The sequence below is a fragment of the Plectropomus leopardus genome, chromosome 13 (assembly GCF_026936395.1).
Source record: "Plectropomus leopardus strain MGB_pleo_1.0 chromosome 13, ASM2693639v1, whole genome shotgun sequence".
NCBI classification, from domain to species: Eukaryota; Metazoa; Chordata; class Actinopteri; order Perciformes; family Serranidae; genus Plectropomus; species Plectropomus leopardus.
The window spans coordinates 27,769,019-27,786,886 of NC_142188.1; the positions used below are offsets into that span (position 1 = coordinate 27,769,019).

General features: G+C 39.0%; 1 protein-coding gene across 2 annotated transcripts in view; it reads right to left on the minus strand.

Annotated features, from left to right (window-relative positions):
• Positions 1-1,604: 1,604 nt before the first annotated feature.
• Positions 1,605-17,868, minus strand: part of kndc1 (kinase non-catalytic C-lobe domain containing 1) — a 55,662-nt gene continuing 39,398 nt past the window's right edge. For both annotated transcript variants that reach the window (XM_042502460.2, XM_088086520.1), the window contains 13 exons: positions 17,713-17,806; positions 17,512-17,609; positions 17,242-17,426; positions 14,189-14,299; positions 13,858-14,005; positions 12,798-12,953; positions 11,640-11,846; positions 11,418-11,500; positions 9,905-10,058; positions 7,926-8,048; positions 7,496-7,555; positions 6,856-7,013; positions 1,605-4,779 (listed from right to left, as the gene is read on the minus strand). In XM_042502460.2, coding sequence (XP_042358394.2) covers positions 4,551-4,779; positions 6,856-7,013; positions 7,496-7,555; positions 7,926-8,048; positions 9,905-10,058; positions 11,418-11,500; positions 11,640-11,846; positions 12,798-12,953; positions 13,858-14,005; positions 14,189-14,299; positions 17,242-17,426; positions 17,512-17,609; positions 17,713-17,806 — 1,806 coding nt within the window. In that variant the 3' untranslated portion in view covers positions 1,605-4,550. The remainder of the gene's footprint in view (positions 4,780-6,855; positions 7,014-7,495; positions 7,556-7,925; positions 8,049-9,904; positions 10,059-11,417; positions 11,501-11,639; positions 11,847-12,797; positions 12,954-13,857; positions 14,006-14,188; positions 14,300-17,241; positions 17,427-17,511; positions 17,610-17,712; positions 17,807-17,868) is intronic.

Genomic DNA, 17,868 nt, shown 5'->3' on the forward strand with positions numbered 1-17,868 from the left:
CAAAAATGGTGGATGCTCTGAGCTGCCATTTGGACCATAGGCATAAACAACAGTCAGGATCTGTCCCCCCACCTGAAGGCGGAGGGAGGCTACCCTTCGTCCACTAGGGTAAACTCCAACATACAGGCACTGAGCCAGGGGGCAACAACAAGTATTGCCACCCAAGCCCGGCGACTCAGAATGGAAGAGAGTCCAACCAGAGTGGCAACTCAAAGTGGAAGAGAGTCCAACCCCTCTCGAGAAGACTGGTTCCGGAGCCCATGCTATGTGTCGAGGTGAGGCCTACATTATGTTGTTTTCAGCTGCTTTTTTGACATCTCAAAATTTGACATTTTTCAACTGTCATTTTCCAACATTTTTTCAACAGGCTATATTATGATGATTTTGGCTGTATTTTCAACATGCTATACTATGACGTGCTTCGGCATGCTGTAATGTGTCGTTTTCAAACATTTTTTTGACATGTCAAAATTTTAATTTTTTCAACATACTGTACTATGTCATTTAAATGCATTTTTTTCAAAATGCTATATTGTGACTTCTTTGGCTGTTTTTTTCGACATGCTATACTAAGATGTGTCTTGACATGGGACACTGTCATTTTTCATATGCTATACTATGATGTGCTTTGACATACTAGATCATGTTGTTTTCAGCCATAGTATAGTATGTCTTCAAAAATGTCCCAAAATGTGACAAAAACATCATAGTATAGTATGCTGTCAAAAATAACCCAAAATGTGACAAATAAGTCATAGTATAGTATGTCATCAAAAATGACCCAAGATCTGATATATAGTTTGATGAGTTAAGTCATATTATCGGCAAAAGTCATAGTATCTAGTAACTCTCCTGGTATCGTAAAAGAACAAGTCATATCATAGTATGTCGAAAAAAACTTTTAAGACCGTCATAGTATAGTGTGTCAAATAAGTTTTACTATGGTATGGTAATAAAAAAAAAAGGTGATAGTATAGTATGTGGAAATAAAAGTCATAATATAGTATGTTGATTTTTTTTTAAGTTGTAGTGTAGTTTGACAAAACAAAAAAAAAGTCATCGTATAATATGTTGAAAAAGTCATTATATTGTATGTAGTAAAAAAGTAGTAAAAAAATCAGTATAGTAAGTACAAAAACAGTCATAGCATAGTAAAAAGTTCAGTGTATAATTTGATTTAAAAAAGTCATATTTTAGTATGTTAAAAAAATTTAAAAAGTCATAGTATAGTATGTTGAAAGAAGTCATGGTATCATATGTCAAAAAAACATTAAAAGGTCATAGTAAAGCATGTTTTGCTTTTTGGGGGTTGTTTTAGGTTCAGAGAAAGTGTTTTAATGATTAATTTTGACATGTTTGTTTTAGCTACAAATGGTATATTATATATATTGTTTATTAAATGAAATTGATGAAAATGAAAAATTTAAAGAAGAAAAAGTTAGGGGAAATACAATTGTAAATATTTTTTTGTAGCATGTGTCTTCATTAATCAGATTCCATTAAAAATAGCTAAATGATTTCTTTTTTGTATTTGTCCAAATAAAAGTTATTCATTACATTTGTTTTATATTCTCTTTCCAAAATGTATCAAATATAAGTAACTGTTGTTATTTTTATTTAACCATTTATTCACCATTTAGTGCATACATACAAACAAATACAAAGTCAACAAAGCAATAATATGGGGTTGAATACTGGATAGAAGTAAGAAAGAAACATCAGTTATGAACATAAATATGCTTAAAAAAAGAGTAATAAAATAAAAGTGAGGAAAAAAAGACAAAAGACAATGCAAACAAATAAACAAATAGAAAGAGTTTGCAGGATGAGTTTGTTTTGGCGTTACTAATTCTTTCTCCTAGTGTCTTCCCACATACTTTTTTTTTTTAAAAACCCCCTTTCTCTTTTCCTTTCCTGCGTTCCCCCTTTTCCCTTCCTTTCATTCCATACACTTCCACAGCTACACAATTGTGCTTACATTTATAACTGTATTGTATTGTGGCATCAGCTCACCGGCAATTTGATGGAGCTGAGAATTGTTGAATATAGACTAGTGAACTCTAACTGGTACACAAAGAAGCAAAATATACTGTCTGTTTTTCCTAAAAGTCAAACACATTTCAGCGACATCAGATAGATTTTCTTTGATGTTTGACATGGCTTGATTAATATGCAACAGGGCCAGCTGATATGTTTAAATCTAATTTAGGAATATGCACTTTGCAAGCACAATATAAGCTGAAAAGATGAAAGACTTACAACTAAATCTTGACACCAGTGGCAACAGTCCATCAGAACTGGTTGTCGCATGGCTGAAGAGACTCAGAATTCAGGGGCACTACGATTTCTGTAACTCCCTGATCCCACCTTCACTCCCACTTCACACAATAATTGGCCAGGTGCACAGAGGTTAGAGAATCCAGGATTTGAACTTCTGTCTCTTTCTTTCTTTCTTTATATCTGACACAACTCTGTCACATTTTGTACGTCAAAATAACTATAACACTGGGCCGTATCCACAAAAGGATTGCGCTTGCTTTTGCTGCTTTCGCTGTGCAAATGAAGAGGAAAGAAAGCATGTGATCCACAAAGCACCTGCAAAGGGTGAAATGCAGGCAAACTGCACTGCCAAGCAGACAGCGTCCTGGTTGCGCCTGTCCCATTTCCATGTATATAAATTAGAGAACAATCAAAATCAGGTGCAAAATTGCCCCTATGCCTATGCAAATAATCCTTGTAGCAAATATATTTTAATTCACAAAGACCAGCATTAATTGACACAGGCAGTTACAATGGTGCTATTTTTTTTAACGCCATCGAGACTTGTGTTTTAAATAGGTGCAATTTCTTTCTCTTCAAAGCTTGTGAGCTTCAAATGATATTGAATTGATATTGAGTCATGTTAGGGGTGAATTCTTAAGTCAGAGCGGGCAATCAAGTGAGTTCTGAGCTTATATCGGATTTTTGAAATGAAACAGTTCCGATGGAACAACTGTGTGGATATCGAGCAGAATGTGGAAAATTAATTACCACCAAATCCTGGCCGATCCTCTTAATGAAGCAACTGCAGTTTTCATTTTCATTCTGAATCAATCTGTGTTCTGAAATATGGAGAAAAGCCCGAAACACTGGGAATAGATCCACTTAGTCAATTAAACGATAAAGAAGGGCAAACTGCGCTCAGCTGCTAACCTTTGTGGGCATGTTAGCGCTGGCATATAATTAGTGCAAAGTCTTTTGTGAATAGAGTGCTAAAACAGGGCAGATTGCTGGTGCTAATTCATTCCATTGTTTGTGGATCTGGTCCTATAAATGTCATCCAGAAGACAGCTTGAAAGCATGCACCGTTATCCAAATTATCAAATGATTTTACTGCCTTGACCCCTCTATGATGGCCAGGATTTCACTCAGTGACCCAGTGCGCCGTTCAGGACTGCTTAACGTTAGGGCTGGGCGATAAATCAATTTTATCAGTTAATTTGAATTTCTGGTTTAGGACAATTTTTTAAAATGCAAATCTAGATTTACGGAAAAATCAACATGACAAGCAACATGACAGCAAACATAAATGACAGTGAAGTACATTCCCAAAAAAGTCTTGTCAGTGATTTGGAACTGGTTCGGTTTTGCTGCGACAGATACGTTAAACTTAAAAACTTTATATGGAAAACAAAACAAATCGTTGACTATTCACATTAAAAAGCCAATTCTGATACAAAAGGTATAATTCTCAGTCAGATACTGATTAAATTCATTACATTGAGAAAGATTTTACTAAATTTTATTGAAATCCATGTAACAGCTGTTGTCATATTTCAATCTGTGCCAGACTGGAGGTTTTCTGACAGGCGGAAGGACATGAAAAGAAAAAAGAAAAGAAAAATTCCACCTAAACACCCTTATCGTGTCAGTTAATATTGCGCTTGGGTGGTAAATATCCCCAAAGAAAGTTACAATAGACCTCCTTACCACATTGTTACACAGTCCACCTGTTGCTTTTGGGGGTCCCTTGGGGTCTCTGGGCCCGGTGCAGTTGCTCAATTTGCCAAGTTCTTGATCCAACCTTGATGTTGGACATGCAGTCTACATTGCTGCAATCTTCAGTCCATGTATGAGGCCTTAACAGCTAAACCACAGGGTCAATTCACAAAAAAATGACCAAAAAAAAGTCCATATATGAGCTGAAAAAGAATCACTACAAATTATAAACACTGCCTGATACTTACCATTGTGAAAGAAAAAGGATTATATCAAAACCAAAAAGATTTGTTAGGAAAAGTACTTGTGTAATCTTCAGGGTGTGAGTCCTCAAAAAGATTTGCCTGGGAGTTTAAACTGATATTACTTGACTTAAGTTAAGGGGCATGTGACTGATAGTGAGCATATGACTGCGGAAAAAGTTTTCCAATCCACAAGGCTCTGTTGCCAGGACAACGGAGACATCTGAGGATTGTGGTTTAGGCATGAAGCCTCAGTCTGGGCTTGGACATGAGGTGCTGACCCGATGGCGGTGTCTCGCTCTGGGCTGTGACATGTGACTGGTGCAGGGTTCATTGGAAAGTGGCCTTAACCCTCCTCATCGTGTCCTGGATCCTCCGTGTTTGTCTCTCACTTGACTGCTGGAAGTTGGCATCGTTGTCTGCGGCCAAGAGGTGGATGTCAGAGGTGGAGAGCCGGATGATGCGGCGCTGAAGGTAGGCCTGCAGATCCCGGTCTGGGCTGTAGGAGTATACGGCCTCTTGGAAGGCCTGGACCTGACTCACGACCTTTGCTATGCTCCTTCGGCGAAGGACGATGTGAGAGGACGAGGCAACATGTAATTAAAAAAAACAAAAAGGTAAGTGAAAACATGAAAAGTATTTTCATCTAGATGCATATTCTACCCAAGTTTCTTTCCTGGCAGCATCCTCAGCTTCGTCTGTGACCTGATTTGAAGAAGGCAGCTAAAACTGTAGGCCCACAGTAACCAGCTGTGTCTCTGCCTCTCTCTCTGCTAGATCTCTTGACCCCAGCATCTGGCTACAGCCAGTCGCCTCTCAGCATCTGGCCTAGAACCTCTTTTCCAATCAAACCCCATCCCACGGGCGCCATCTGGTGCAACACTGGCACCCGTACCAACAACCCAAATCAGACAGCTGTGCCATTACCATCCAACCGCCACTTGTTGTGACCTCGGCATCTGGTCAGCCATATTGAAGAGAAGGAGAAGGACACGGGGAAAAGGCGTCCTCATAGCGAGTTGGCCGACTTTGTCATAGATGGATACTTGGGATGTGGGGAGAGAGCTAATTTTCAGTTAATGACACTAACTGTTAATATAATGCGTCACTGCAAGATAGCCGAGAGGCATCAGGATTATCTCTCTGATTGTATCAATCTCACACCTTGAACAAAATTAAAAGAGTGCAGATTTCGTGCAGGTAAACTACAGTTGCAATGCTAGAGGAAGGGAGGAGACCAGGCATTTCATGTTTTTTATTCTTGTTGACTTACATAAGGAATTAGATTTTTTGTGAACGTCAAAACCCCCATCAAACAAGTAATTCACTACCAAGATTTAGGGCCATCTAGTTTGATGACAGAGCTTAGTCGCTCTGCTGGCAGAAGTTACCCGCTCGGGCACACTCAGCCGTGCTTGGCTGCCGTAAGTCTCTAGTGTAAGTCTCATGGGGCCGGTAATGCGGAAGATTTGGGTACCTTCATACCCTGGAAATAATTTGGGTGTTTTTTGCTTCATGCGCTACTGAGCAGCTCTTATAGGAATGAACGGGGCTTCGCCTCCGTGCCGTATATTCATCTTTTTAATAAATCCATGGTTGGGATGAGACGTGAATGGCTTCAGTTGCCCATCTTCATCAAAGCCACCAGACTCTATTGACAAAAACTGTCATTTTAGCTTGCTGACCACAGGAGCTGCTGGTGCACTGCTGTTTCAATCAGTTGTTTTATGTTACTGTGTGAGTTTTGTGAACCTGGACTTACCCTTTTTAACGCCACAGTAACAAAATAACAGAAACAAAATTTAGGCAGTGGAAGACCAGTAGCTTCTGTATTCAATTATGTTAAATCACTGTTTTTCTCAGTGGAGTCTGGCTTTGAATGGAGTTATATTACAGCTTCAGTTCACAGTCAAAAATCACTGTCTGACTGCAAGGTAGAGCATCGAACATATTGTAAATATCGCGTACACTTAAAATGGTAATAATTTCCTTTAATAACTTTTTTTGTGTGGCTAAAATATGTTTTATGTAAAATATGTCTACCCCCGTCCACTCCTGCCACATTTATTGTAAATAATACACTAACTATGATGAGTACGCCATACAACCCCACTCAAAAAGAACCAAACTAGTCCTTTAACCCTTTGAAACCTGGATCATTATCAGTTTTCTTGTGCCTTTCTCAAGCATTTGTGATTTCTTCCAAAAGCATGTAAAAAAAAAAAAAGGTAATAAATAATTTAGCATGAAAGGTCTTATAAATTGCAAAAAAAAATTGAAAGATGACAGAAAATTAACTGACAGAATCATTGGAAACTTTTCAAATAATGAAGGGAAAACACACAAAATATATATTTATAGTCTTTACAATCATCACATTTTTTTTTATTTCAGCACTTTTTTAGGTCATTTCCTGTTTTGGTTCTTGTACTTTTCTTTTACTTTTTGTTTGGCTAATATCGAGTTATTTTCGTCTAACTTTTTACTGATTTCTTGCAATTTTTTTTGGTCTTTTTTTTAAGTTGCTCATTGCCTGCTTTTAATTTTTTCGAAAAACATCAGGCCAACTTGAGGTTTTAAGGGGTTAATGTCAACAGCAGCTTATTTAACTAAAAATGACTCAGATCCTCCTTACCTGAGCTTGGTCCACTTGTAAGCCCCAGTAGTGAGCGTGAAGGCTCCGATCTCCCGCTGCTGGATGTGCATGGCGAGGATGTGCGCCGAAGGCAGTGTGGGCTTCCTCCTCGTGTGCTCCCCCCCCATCAGACAGAGGTCGTCACTCTTCAGAAACACCTGAGGAGACAGCAATTTATCCGCATAGTATACAAATTAGTTCGTACTAAAATAGAAAATTTAGACAATTTCCAATTAAGCCAAAGTCTCAGGTCCTTCACGCAGTAACAACCATGTCCAATATAGCAGTTTAATATGATTTAGACTCTGAGAGGACTTCCAATAAATAAAACCTCTTAACATTTCAAAGCTAGGAGAGTATACATGATTCTCTTTATTCTAGCTAAGAATGAAAGTTGGCGAAAGAGTGGTGCTTGTTGTTTGATGCATCAGTTTCTTCAGAGGGTAACTTTCAGAAGCAGAGCCAGCTGTAAGCTCTCAGCAAACAGGCGAGTTGCTGGAAGCTGTTTTTCTATTGATTTGTTTGCCCTGCAGCCCAGTTTCACAATATGTGACCAGCCTAGCCTTCAGTTACAAACAACATACGCGTGCGCTTGCTCAAACACACACACACACACACACACACACTCACACAGACACACCTGCACGGCTCGTAGCTCCTCCAGGATCTCACACACCTTGGAAGACAGATGTTTCCAAGCCTGTTGGCAAGAGAGGAGGACGTTTTATTTATTAGCTCCAAAAAGGAAGACTAATTATACCCTTCAAGACCAGAGTCAATGAATATAACCCATGGAAATATGGAAATTTCTTATATATTCTCAACACTGGTGTCTTTTAATTGTGTGTTGCTTCTTTTTCTATTTTAAATTTACTACTATTCAGGGGCCTCCTCACTGCGCACACTTTCAACATCATATTTGAATGAATTAATGCAAATTCCTCATTTGCGAAACTAATTAAACACCACCCAATTCTATCACAGCCGGAGAAAACATTTAGCTCGAGGGCATCTGACTTATTACAGAAGCTCAGTTTGTCTGAGGAGGAATTTGTGAGATGCAGCCTTACGGGTAATTGCCTGACAATCACGTTCTCCAGGCCTCCGAGGACCTGCATGGCTGTGGCAAAGTTCCTGGATTCGTAGCAGTGTTTTCCTATCCACAGACACTTGGTCAGCAGAGCAACTTGGGTCTGCAAGGGAGGAGAGAGTTGAGGGGAAAAATGCAAAAGAAGGCAAAATGCAAAAAAAAAAGAAAAACTCAGTAGGTCTTTACAGTGGTGGAGGCTGCAGGAGGCTGTATAACGAAGCATGTCCACTGGAAACGAGCAAGAAAAATACTGCATGGATTCATCAGTGCATTACAGTATACAGTATGCTGTTCAATAAAAGTGTGCTCTGTTATGCTGAAAACTGTAGCTGCTAACCATCGATAAATGTTAATTACACCTGAGATATTAAGTTTTATTTGCAGCTTCATCTATTGGCAGACACTGAATATAATACTCAGACCTATTTATAATCACCTAAAGCTGGGTTTTTGTAACCTAAGGATTCATAATAACCTAAAACTGGGTTTTTGTAACCTAACAATGAATACAGAGCAAGACTGCTTTCATGGAGTCCACCATGTTGTTTCTACAGTAGCCCAGAAAGGACAAACCAAACTATGGGTCTAGATAGGGCCATTCATGTTTTTGCAGGGTTTTTTTGCACTGGCCACCACAGATCTCAGGAGAAGTTTCAGTTTTGCAACATCATCCCTAAATGCCACTAAATACTACACGCTGGACCTTTAAGCTGAAGCACTGAAAACTGATTTCAGCAGCTTTTTAAGAGAAGACCTGAAAGCAGCTAAAATCAGTTGAAGCTTAATTGATGGAAGCATTCAGAATTTTAATTTCAAGTTTAAACTGTGTCAACTGTCAGCTTGTATGTAAGCAGCGCAAGCAGTTCAAGTGTAAAAGAGGAAAGCAGTTGAATTGTGAAAGATAAAAGCATGATTCAAAGTACGTGTCCACAAAGGTGTTTTTTTTTTTACGTGATGCATGCCTGCCCACACTCCCGATTTACGCGGGAGTCTCCCTTTTTTTAAACCTTTCTCCAGCCCTGCTCCCAATTGGTAATTACTCCTGCTAATCTCCTGATATCATACTGATATGACTCAAAAGGGTGTTTCACAGTTTCTGTGATATGTTTCGTGTATATTGTATTCATTTTTGGTGTAGGGTTATATGAGGGCAGGGATGTTGCAAGCAGGCCATTCCAACAGATACCCCAGAAAATCCCCCCCTTGTTCACAGCTCAATGTTAGCAGGTATGTTGATGGATTTGGCCCCTTCCCAGCACTGGACAATTGATGAGTATGTCCACTACAAGATTTAATACCATCTGACATGGTGTCTCGTTAGGAAACTTTCGAAAATATTACAAAAACAGTGTTTTTCTGGAAAAAAAGGAGGCAAGAAATAAGACATAGTTGCTGAATTTGTCTTCATTTTACATAGGCAGTGGTTAGTTTAAAAGTTTTCCAAGAGTTTCCAGAGGCGGCGGGTCATGCAATACACCCCTGCTTTACGTAAATAGCTTAGATTACATTTTATGCAAATAAGGAGTGGATGCCCTGTCTATTGAAACCCAATGCTAAACTACCAGAATGCATTTTAAGACTGCCTACAGGGACAATGAATAGGAAGTGTGACAGAGACAGATCCTGTGGACACGCACCATAAGAGATGAACGCAGTTGAAATGTCACAGGAGATAGTTAAAGTACTCTGTAAATAGCTGTAGTGTGTGTTTGCGTGTTTGAGCTGCCTCGTCAGCATGAGAGATATTTGCTCAGATACACAGATGTTCTAAACAAATGTAATCTATTTTCATTGAGATTCTCTTTTTTTGTTGTTGACAATAACGGCTTATGAAACTATTTTTGACCCATGTGTTTTTGCTCCTGTCAATAAACCATTCACTCATGAGACTACAGAAGCAACAGGAAGCACGTAGGCTATATGTGACTGACGTGAGAGTCTGTGTCCGATGCCTCTCACCTTGAGGGAGTCACAGATGACTATTTCAGCAGAGATCCAGTTAGCAACACTGTCAGCATATGTGAGCAGCTGCTGAAGGTAGCTGTCAGATGGCGTCTCCTCATTTACAGGTAGACTGCTGCCCTCTGCTGGCGGGATGTGTTGAGACACGTTTCTGGTGGGGGGGGCAGAGATGCAGGGAATCAATACCAGAAATTATCAGTGAAACAATAATAACCATACAATTATGTACTAGAGGGTTTGTTAACTGATTCATTGTTTCAGTTATTTATCGAGTTAAAATTGCTGGTTGAAGATTCTCAAATGGGATTTATGCTGTTTTTCTCTTCATTCTGGACAGTGATCTGGTTGACGTGTAGTTTGGGAGAAAGAAAATAGTTCCTACAGGAAACTGCTCACAAAAAGGTTTGTGGATTATCTTGAGTAACTGTTGAGTAACTACTTTGAGCACCACGAGCCAAATGCCATCTAGTTCCATTATATTTGAGAGAAGGCAGACTTTTCTAGCACTACAGGTAAAAGGGAAAATATGTATGTTTTGGGGTGAACTGTCCCTTTAAGAATACAACTGGGAGATCAATCAAAGGGCAGATGTGATTTCCTCCCCTCCAAAAAAGTATCAGCATGATAGTTGTTCCATAAACATTTAGAAAAGACTCACAAATGTATGTTCTATGTAACACTATGAGACTAGTGTCGTTCACACACTCATTAATGGATCTTGCTGTTGCAATGATACAACAATACAACAATATCTTAAAGAAAACAAAGTAAACTAATCTAAAAATTTTTTATGGTCAAAGACACTAAATTAAAACTGTTTGAATTCTAGTGGTGCTTGTGTTAATGGATATTAATATAATTTATTCATCTGGTAAGTTTGTTAGAATTTATATCAGCTCCTGGCAGCAGAATGAAGCACAGCAGCCTCAGTTTGCATTGATCTTGCTTCATGTGGAGCAGCAAAAAATTAATGTTAATTAACCAACATGAGCCATGTATTTACATTGTTTTCAATTAAAATGGAAAATGTAATTTCATAACTTTCATAAGGGGGTCTAAAAGTTCTGTCAAGGGGCAGGTTTGGACCACTGGCCACTATTTGCCGACCACTGCCGTACATTTAATGTATATAAATGTATGTGTGCTGCATATCCATAATGACAGTTTGCTGTTCCAGTACGCATATATTCAGACACGTTACCAAGACAACAGGACATAATATACTGTGCTGAAGAGTAGAAAAAAACATACTAGAAAACATATACTATGTTCTTACAGACAGGTGGCAAATTACAGGAAAAAGACAAGGCCACAATGATTTACAATGGAAAAAAAAAAAAAAAAGAGTTAACATTTTTTTGGTGGAATGGTGTTCATCCCTCCAGTCATGAAACTTAAAAAATCCATGCCATGGAGCACTGAATACCTCATTAATACACTTTGTTTTTCCTTTAACTTTGTCACCTGTCAGAAAGTAAACAGTATGTAGAGACAGAGATGCTACACTCACTTGTTTTGGGTCGATGCTTTGTCCCTGACTCCTTGTATTCGGGAGTTGAGGAAATGAACTGGATGGCATCTTTGAAACATTTCCTGTGTTACAAAAGATCCAACTTCAGTATCAGATCGGCTGTAATCATCAGCCTTACTATATATTGTTTGAGGCATGTCTCCCTCTAGTGTTAAAAAGAGACAACAGCGACTTGCTGGTGGAGTAGACCTACGTATGTACCTGCTGCAGGAGCGTGAGCTGTTGGCCTATGTGCTGTGCGCTGTATTCATTCTGGCTGAAGGGCAGTCGCTCCTCGCTGTGCAGGCAAACGTTGGAGAGGTCGTCCACCAGGGAGCCATAGCAAGGCACAGGCAGCGCTGCGGCGATGGAATAGGTCTTGTCTTTAGGCAGGGATGCAGAGGGCTCCACTGCTCTGGAGAATTTCCACTGAATAGTTTAAAAAATGTTTGACAAGAGAGGACACATGCTCTGAATAACACGCTGATGAAACGGTAAAAGAGAGAGGAGCGTTATTTTGTATGGCATGCAGGGTGCTTTTGATTTAAAGCAGCAAGACGGGAGAATTAAAAAAAAATGAGATTTATATTTTAAAGACAGTTTACTTGTCAGCAGGAAGTCAAAATGCAACTGAACTTCTCTAAAATAAATACACTGCCATACACTTGTAAACCTCCATGAGCCAGTCAAGTTCCACTTACAGTTTACATCCATGTCTGTGAAAACATGGATGCTTCGAACACATCGCCCACCCAGCAGCACAAAAGATCAGTTCAATCAGCACAATTTCAAAGTGGCCACCCAAGAATCTAAAGTTATGGCCAGTTACATATTTTATGAGGTAACTGTGACTGTGACCTTGACCTTTGATTTCTGACTACCAGATTCTAATCAGTTCATTCTTGATTCCAAGTGGACATGTAAGCCAAATTTGAGGAAATCTTTTAAGACCATCTTTAGATGTTGCGTTCGTGAAAATAATATGGATGTAAGGCCACAGTGACCTTGACCTTTAACCATCAAAACTCTAATCATGTCATTATTGAGTCTAAGTGAATGTTTGTGTCAAATTTGAAAAAAATGCCTCAGGGAGTTCTTGAAATACAGATTTGTGCAAGATCACTGTGTCTTTGTGTCTGAGTCCACTCAAACCTTTGTGCCAAAAAGGAATTCCCTCATGGTGTTCTTGAGATATATCACTGTCCAGAAAATCTTTGACTTATCAGCAAGGGCTGAACCTGCAGGTACTGAATAGCATTGAATGGCAAAATTAATTTGTCTTCAACTGTAGTTCATCACCATATAAAACCTTAATAAATTGATGACAGTGGTTAACGACAGAAGAAGGTATTTAGAAACTTTTCAACATATTATACTGACTTTTCTACCAAGATCCTCCATAGATGAATGCAAACACACAGAATCATCATCCTCCTCAAAGCTGGTTAGGCTTCCTCTTCCTTGGCTCACAGTCATACATGGAGGGTTGTGGAGAGCAGCAAGAAGGCCCTCCCCTTTGCCGTCTATAGGGATGACCTGTGGGGAGAAAAGAAAATAGGCAGCTGTAGAATATAGACATTGATTCATCATGTCCAAGCATCAACAATGTTATCAAAGTCAATGCAGAAATGTAAAAACTACAGTTACTGTTATCCGAACTGAGTACATTTGATTGTGTGGCAAAGTGCAGTCAAACTTAAAGTTTGAGATAGTACAACTTTTAGCGGAAAATTGCAGTCAAAGTATACACTCAGCCAAACAGTCCCGTGACTTCTGTGACACGCTGACCTGTGTTACAAAGAATTTCTTCCAATCTAACACATGAACATGCTTTCCAACCGCAGAAAAATGTAATTATTGTGTCAAGCCGCACTTTGCCTCTGCTTGATGTGTTTTGGGCCTAAAAAGTCTTGTTCTGCATTTGGTTAAACTAAAAGACCCTCTATGGAGTTGGAGGTTCAGTTTTTATGTTAAGTACATTTTGTTTTAAATGCTTTATGCCTGTTTTTTGCTAGAAAAAAGCATTAGCATTATTACAGTTAACCGTAGCTGTTAATGCACCGTGCTAACCAACCTAGCATCTAGGTTGGCTCCACACTTGTGTCCACATATGGTCACTTCCGGCTCCAAAAAATCCAACATGGCGACAGTTAAATTGCCAAACTTGAGACCTCAGAACAGGAGTCAGTGGACCAATGGATGACGCCACAGTGGCTTTGTCCAATATTATATATTCTATAATCATGTCACCATTTTATCTTTTACGATGCATCCTTTAACAGAAAGATTATAATTAACAGACAGTGGACTGTGAAGGTAGCATGGGTAGAAATAGCCACCTTCAGGATTTCACATTTTAGTCAGAAAATACTGTGTATCACAGCACAGCCTTTAGTCATCTACATTAAGTGCAGAGGAAAGAGTGTGTTTATGTGGTTACCTCAGTATTAAGGAAGTTTTCCAACGTATCCAGAAGGCTGGATTTAGGTGTGAAGTCCACCCGTTTACAGTCTGTTATCCACAACTGGAGCAGGTCCAAACTGCGATGGAAGATCTTTTCAGTGTCTCCTGACATGTCTGGACCTTGTCTGGCGTGGAAAACAAACAGAATCATCACACAATCTGTGCAAGATGTTTTATACTGTTTGCTTTAATGTTTTGTTTACAGGTGAGGCCTGACTGTGGATTCTCATGGGTTTGCTGACATACTGTACCATACTGTATGCTGTTTCTCCACTGTACGTAAATATGAGCTAGTGGGTATACAGTACCTTGCAGCACTGATGAATTTATCCATTATGAACTGCAGGAACTGCTCAGGAGTGCAGAAGAAACGATAGGTATACAGGAACTGCTGGATGTAGCCCTCCACAGCAGCATTTCTATGATGAAAACATGGGAAAGAAATTAGCAGAAAAATTAATTTTTTTCCCCCATTTCTTATGTTGGTCAACCTAAATATTCCTGGCATAATCCTTCAGGTCTCTCCGGTCGTTCGGGGGACCCTTTAAGCACCATGTGGGAGATCCAGCTTGTCTGGCCCAGGGTCTCCTCCCTTTTACTTGTGCCCAGAACATTTTGAAAAAGAGATTTCCCGGGGGTGTTCTCACTAGTTGCCATGAACTACTTTAAATGGCCCCTTTCAGTGGGAGTTGTACTATACCAAAGACATCTTCCCCCCTTCATCACAACACTGTTAGTTGTAGTGGGTGTCATGTGAGCTGCCAGACAAATGGGTATTCATTGTGGATGTATAAAGTATTGTTGATAAAGATCAACAAAGTCAGAGTTTCTTTAGCAAGAAACAAAATATATACACAATTTGATTTAATCCTCTTTATTTATATAAATTTCATATCATCTAGAAAATCAGAAATAGTGATTAAATTGGTTAAAAAAACATTTAAAAAAAAGCATGTTAGTTATGTTGGTTAAAAAGCAACATAAATTGCCTTATTATAATCATGCTCTAACCCAATCACCAATAATTTCCTTGACACAGATCTGAAAGTTATGCTCTCTCATTCTTTTAGCGAATGAGTCACTGTAAAACTGTAAAAATAAGGAGAACAAAGGTAAGATTTTTAAAAGTGAGGGGGAGAGGTCCCTAAAGGAAATTGCACCCTTGCCATTGTTTATTTCTTACTGTAAACGGATCGCTAATTTGACTGAAAAGCTTATCTATATACTAAGCTGTTAAATAAACCACTGTTTTGGAAGTAAACTGAAGACAACCCTCATCAATGCTTTTAAAAGTTAAAAAAAAAGTAAGTGCTTCAGCTGTAGGCAGTGGGCTGAATTGACTAAAAACACTATGTATTGTGTCCTTGTTTCTCTGGTTGTTGACACAGTTTCCCATGGCAACTCAAAACAGATGCTGAAATGTCAGACTTCAGAGCAGCTGTGCTTGTATCTTTGTTTACAGATCAGATTCGAATTAGGCATGGCAATTTCAGGCATTATTATTGTACAGATTGATATATTAGAGAACACGGGTGGTGATTTTTTTTCTTATTAAAAAACTAATAAACCACTGTGCCCTTTTAAAAATAAGGAGTATAAATTTCCAACTCATTTTTAAAGACCAAAGTCAGTGGGATTCAGTGGGAGCCACACTGCTGGCATATGTTGTATGCATCCTCAAACCAGTCAAGTTGCACTTACAGTTTACATCCATGTGAAGTCACTGATGCCTCACACACATCTTACACCCCACAACATAGAAGATCTATACAATCAGCACAGTTTTAAGATGCGCACCCAAGTTCAGTGTCACCAATTCAGTTTCTGGCTTTGTTATGACCTTGAATAATGGAATATTATGATATCACAGTGAAGTTGCCCTTTTACTTTTGAGATATATAATATCATCTCTTCATCATTTTATCCTCTTAGACACTTGTGTGAAATGTTATAATTAGCGTATTAATTCTGGAGTCATGGCAAAAAAAAAAAACGTGTTTTGTGAGGCCACAGTGACATTTGACTATATTCTTATCAGTTCATTGTTGAATCCAAGTGGCAGTTGTGCAAAATTTAGAGGAAAATCTCTAAAGGTGCTTTTAAGATATTGCATTCACAAGAATGAGATGGGCACAAGGTCATGGTGAACTTTACCTTGACCAGTGACCAACAAGTTCTAATCAGTCATTATTGAGTGCAAATGGACATTGGTGTCAAGTTTGAAAAAAAGATCCCACGAGATGAGATTGCATTCACAAGAATGAGAGAGACAAGGTCACAGTGACCTTAACCTTTGACCCATGACCACCAAAGTCTAAGAAGTTTATCATTGACCGCAAGTGAATATTTGTGCCAAACTTGAAGAAATCCCCACAAGATTCTTGGGAGTGCAACTATCGAGACTAAATGCATTTATTGTCTATTTATTATTGTTGTTTTGTAAATATTTGCTGTTGTTATTTAACTTTTGTCTATGTGTTTTTTACCTTCTACCACTGAGAGAAGATGCACTGAAATTTCCAGATACATTTGTGCACAACAAAGTATTCTACTCTAGGCATACAGACAGATGACCTGAAATCATCAATGCCTTCAGCAACAGCTGTTGCTGATGAAGAGGCAAATAAAGACATTACAGATACCAGCAACACATTGCTTTGAAACTAGCTGTAATTAAAGTCCTTGATTTAGGAAAAATATGTCTTGTTGTAATTTTGTAATTGTCTAACTAGTGTCCTTGTGAAATCCTTTTCCTGAAGTTGGCCCATTTTTCTGGCGGCCCATTGTTACGACAACCCAAAGCCAAAAAAAGGCCAATTGGACTGAAAGGTTCCATTTCCAAAAGCCCGTTATCCCCAAAACAAATGCCCATGTCTCCAAAAATACACTTTCCCAAGCTGAAGTACATGGTTTATTGGAAAGAATTTCTTGATGTACGCACATATGTAAATATTTGTAAGAGGTTTTATGTCTGGAGCAGCTGAATTTCAGTTCCGACAGCAATATTTATACAGATGCTCCCAATTAACTGTGAAAAAGAGGGCATGAAAAATTAGGAGGCAGAAAGAGTGTATTTTTGTAGCAATGGGCATTTGTTTCAGGTTAACGGGCTGTCACACAAATGGGCTCTAGTTGCAATAGGACATTTTTTTGGACTTCTGGGATTTTGGAATAATGAGCTCTCGAAACAATAGCATTTCACCTTATTGGACTGATCAAAAGCAGCAGGGAGGGTAAATAACTGAACACAAAAAGGAATCACAAAGGCTGCACAACATGCTGAACATTTCATCTGACTCGTGACTTGACTCGAGAAAAGCAAGGCTACCACATTTCAAATTTAAACCCTCATCAATAATACCTGGCGTAGAGGTAAGCCATGAGGCCCAGAGGAGATCCAGCTTGCAGAGTGCTCCTCCCTTTGCTGGTACCAAAGCTGAGAACAGACGGGTCTTCAGACGACTGGAAGTCCAAAGACCCAGGTCCACAGGCAGCAAAAGACGGGAGCAATGAAACCTCCAAACCCCACTGGTCTACACTCAGAATCTGCAGAAATACAAGGAATCATATCAAAGGATAAAGGAGCCAGGTTGTTGAAAGATGAAGGAGAAACAGCAGTGTTGGGAAGTACCTCAAGGTATCTCTTCACACAATCCAAGAAGACCACTTTGGATCTGAGTTCTTCAAGCTGGGCCTTGAGTTTGGACAGCATCAATTTGTTGTCAGAACCTTTGGGATACATGCACCATATTTGTTTGTTTAGATCACACTGGAAGCTACACATATTATTTCTATACAGTATATAAGAAGTGTTACAAAAGGGGTACACAACCTTTGTTTTTTCTCTCCTGTTGAATCAGTTTCTGGTAGAAATTTCTCGTTTTCTTTAGATTCCTTGTTTCAATCATCAGCTGCTGCTGCAGTTCCTGTTCAAAGGAAATCACGCAAAATCACACAAAAGGCCCAAAAATAACACCACATGCCTCTC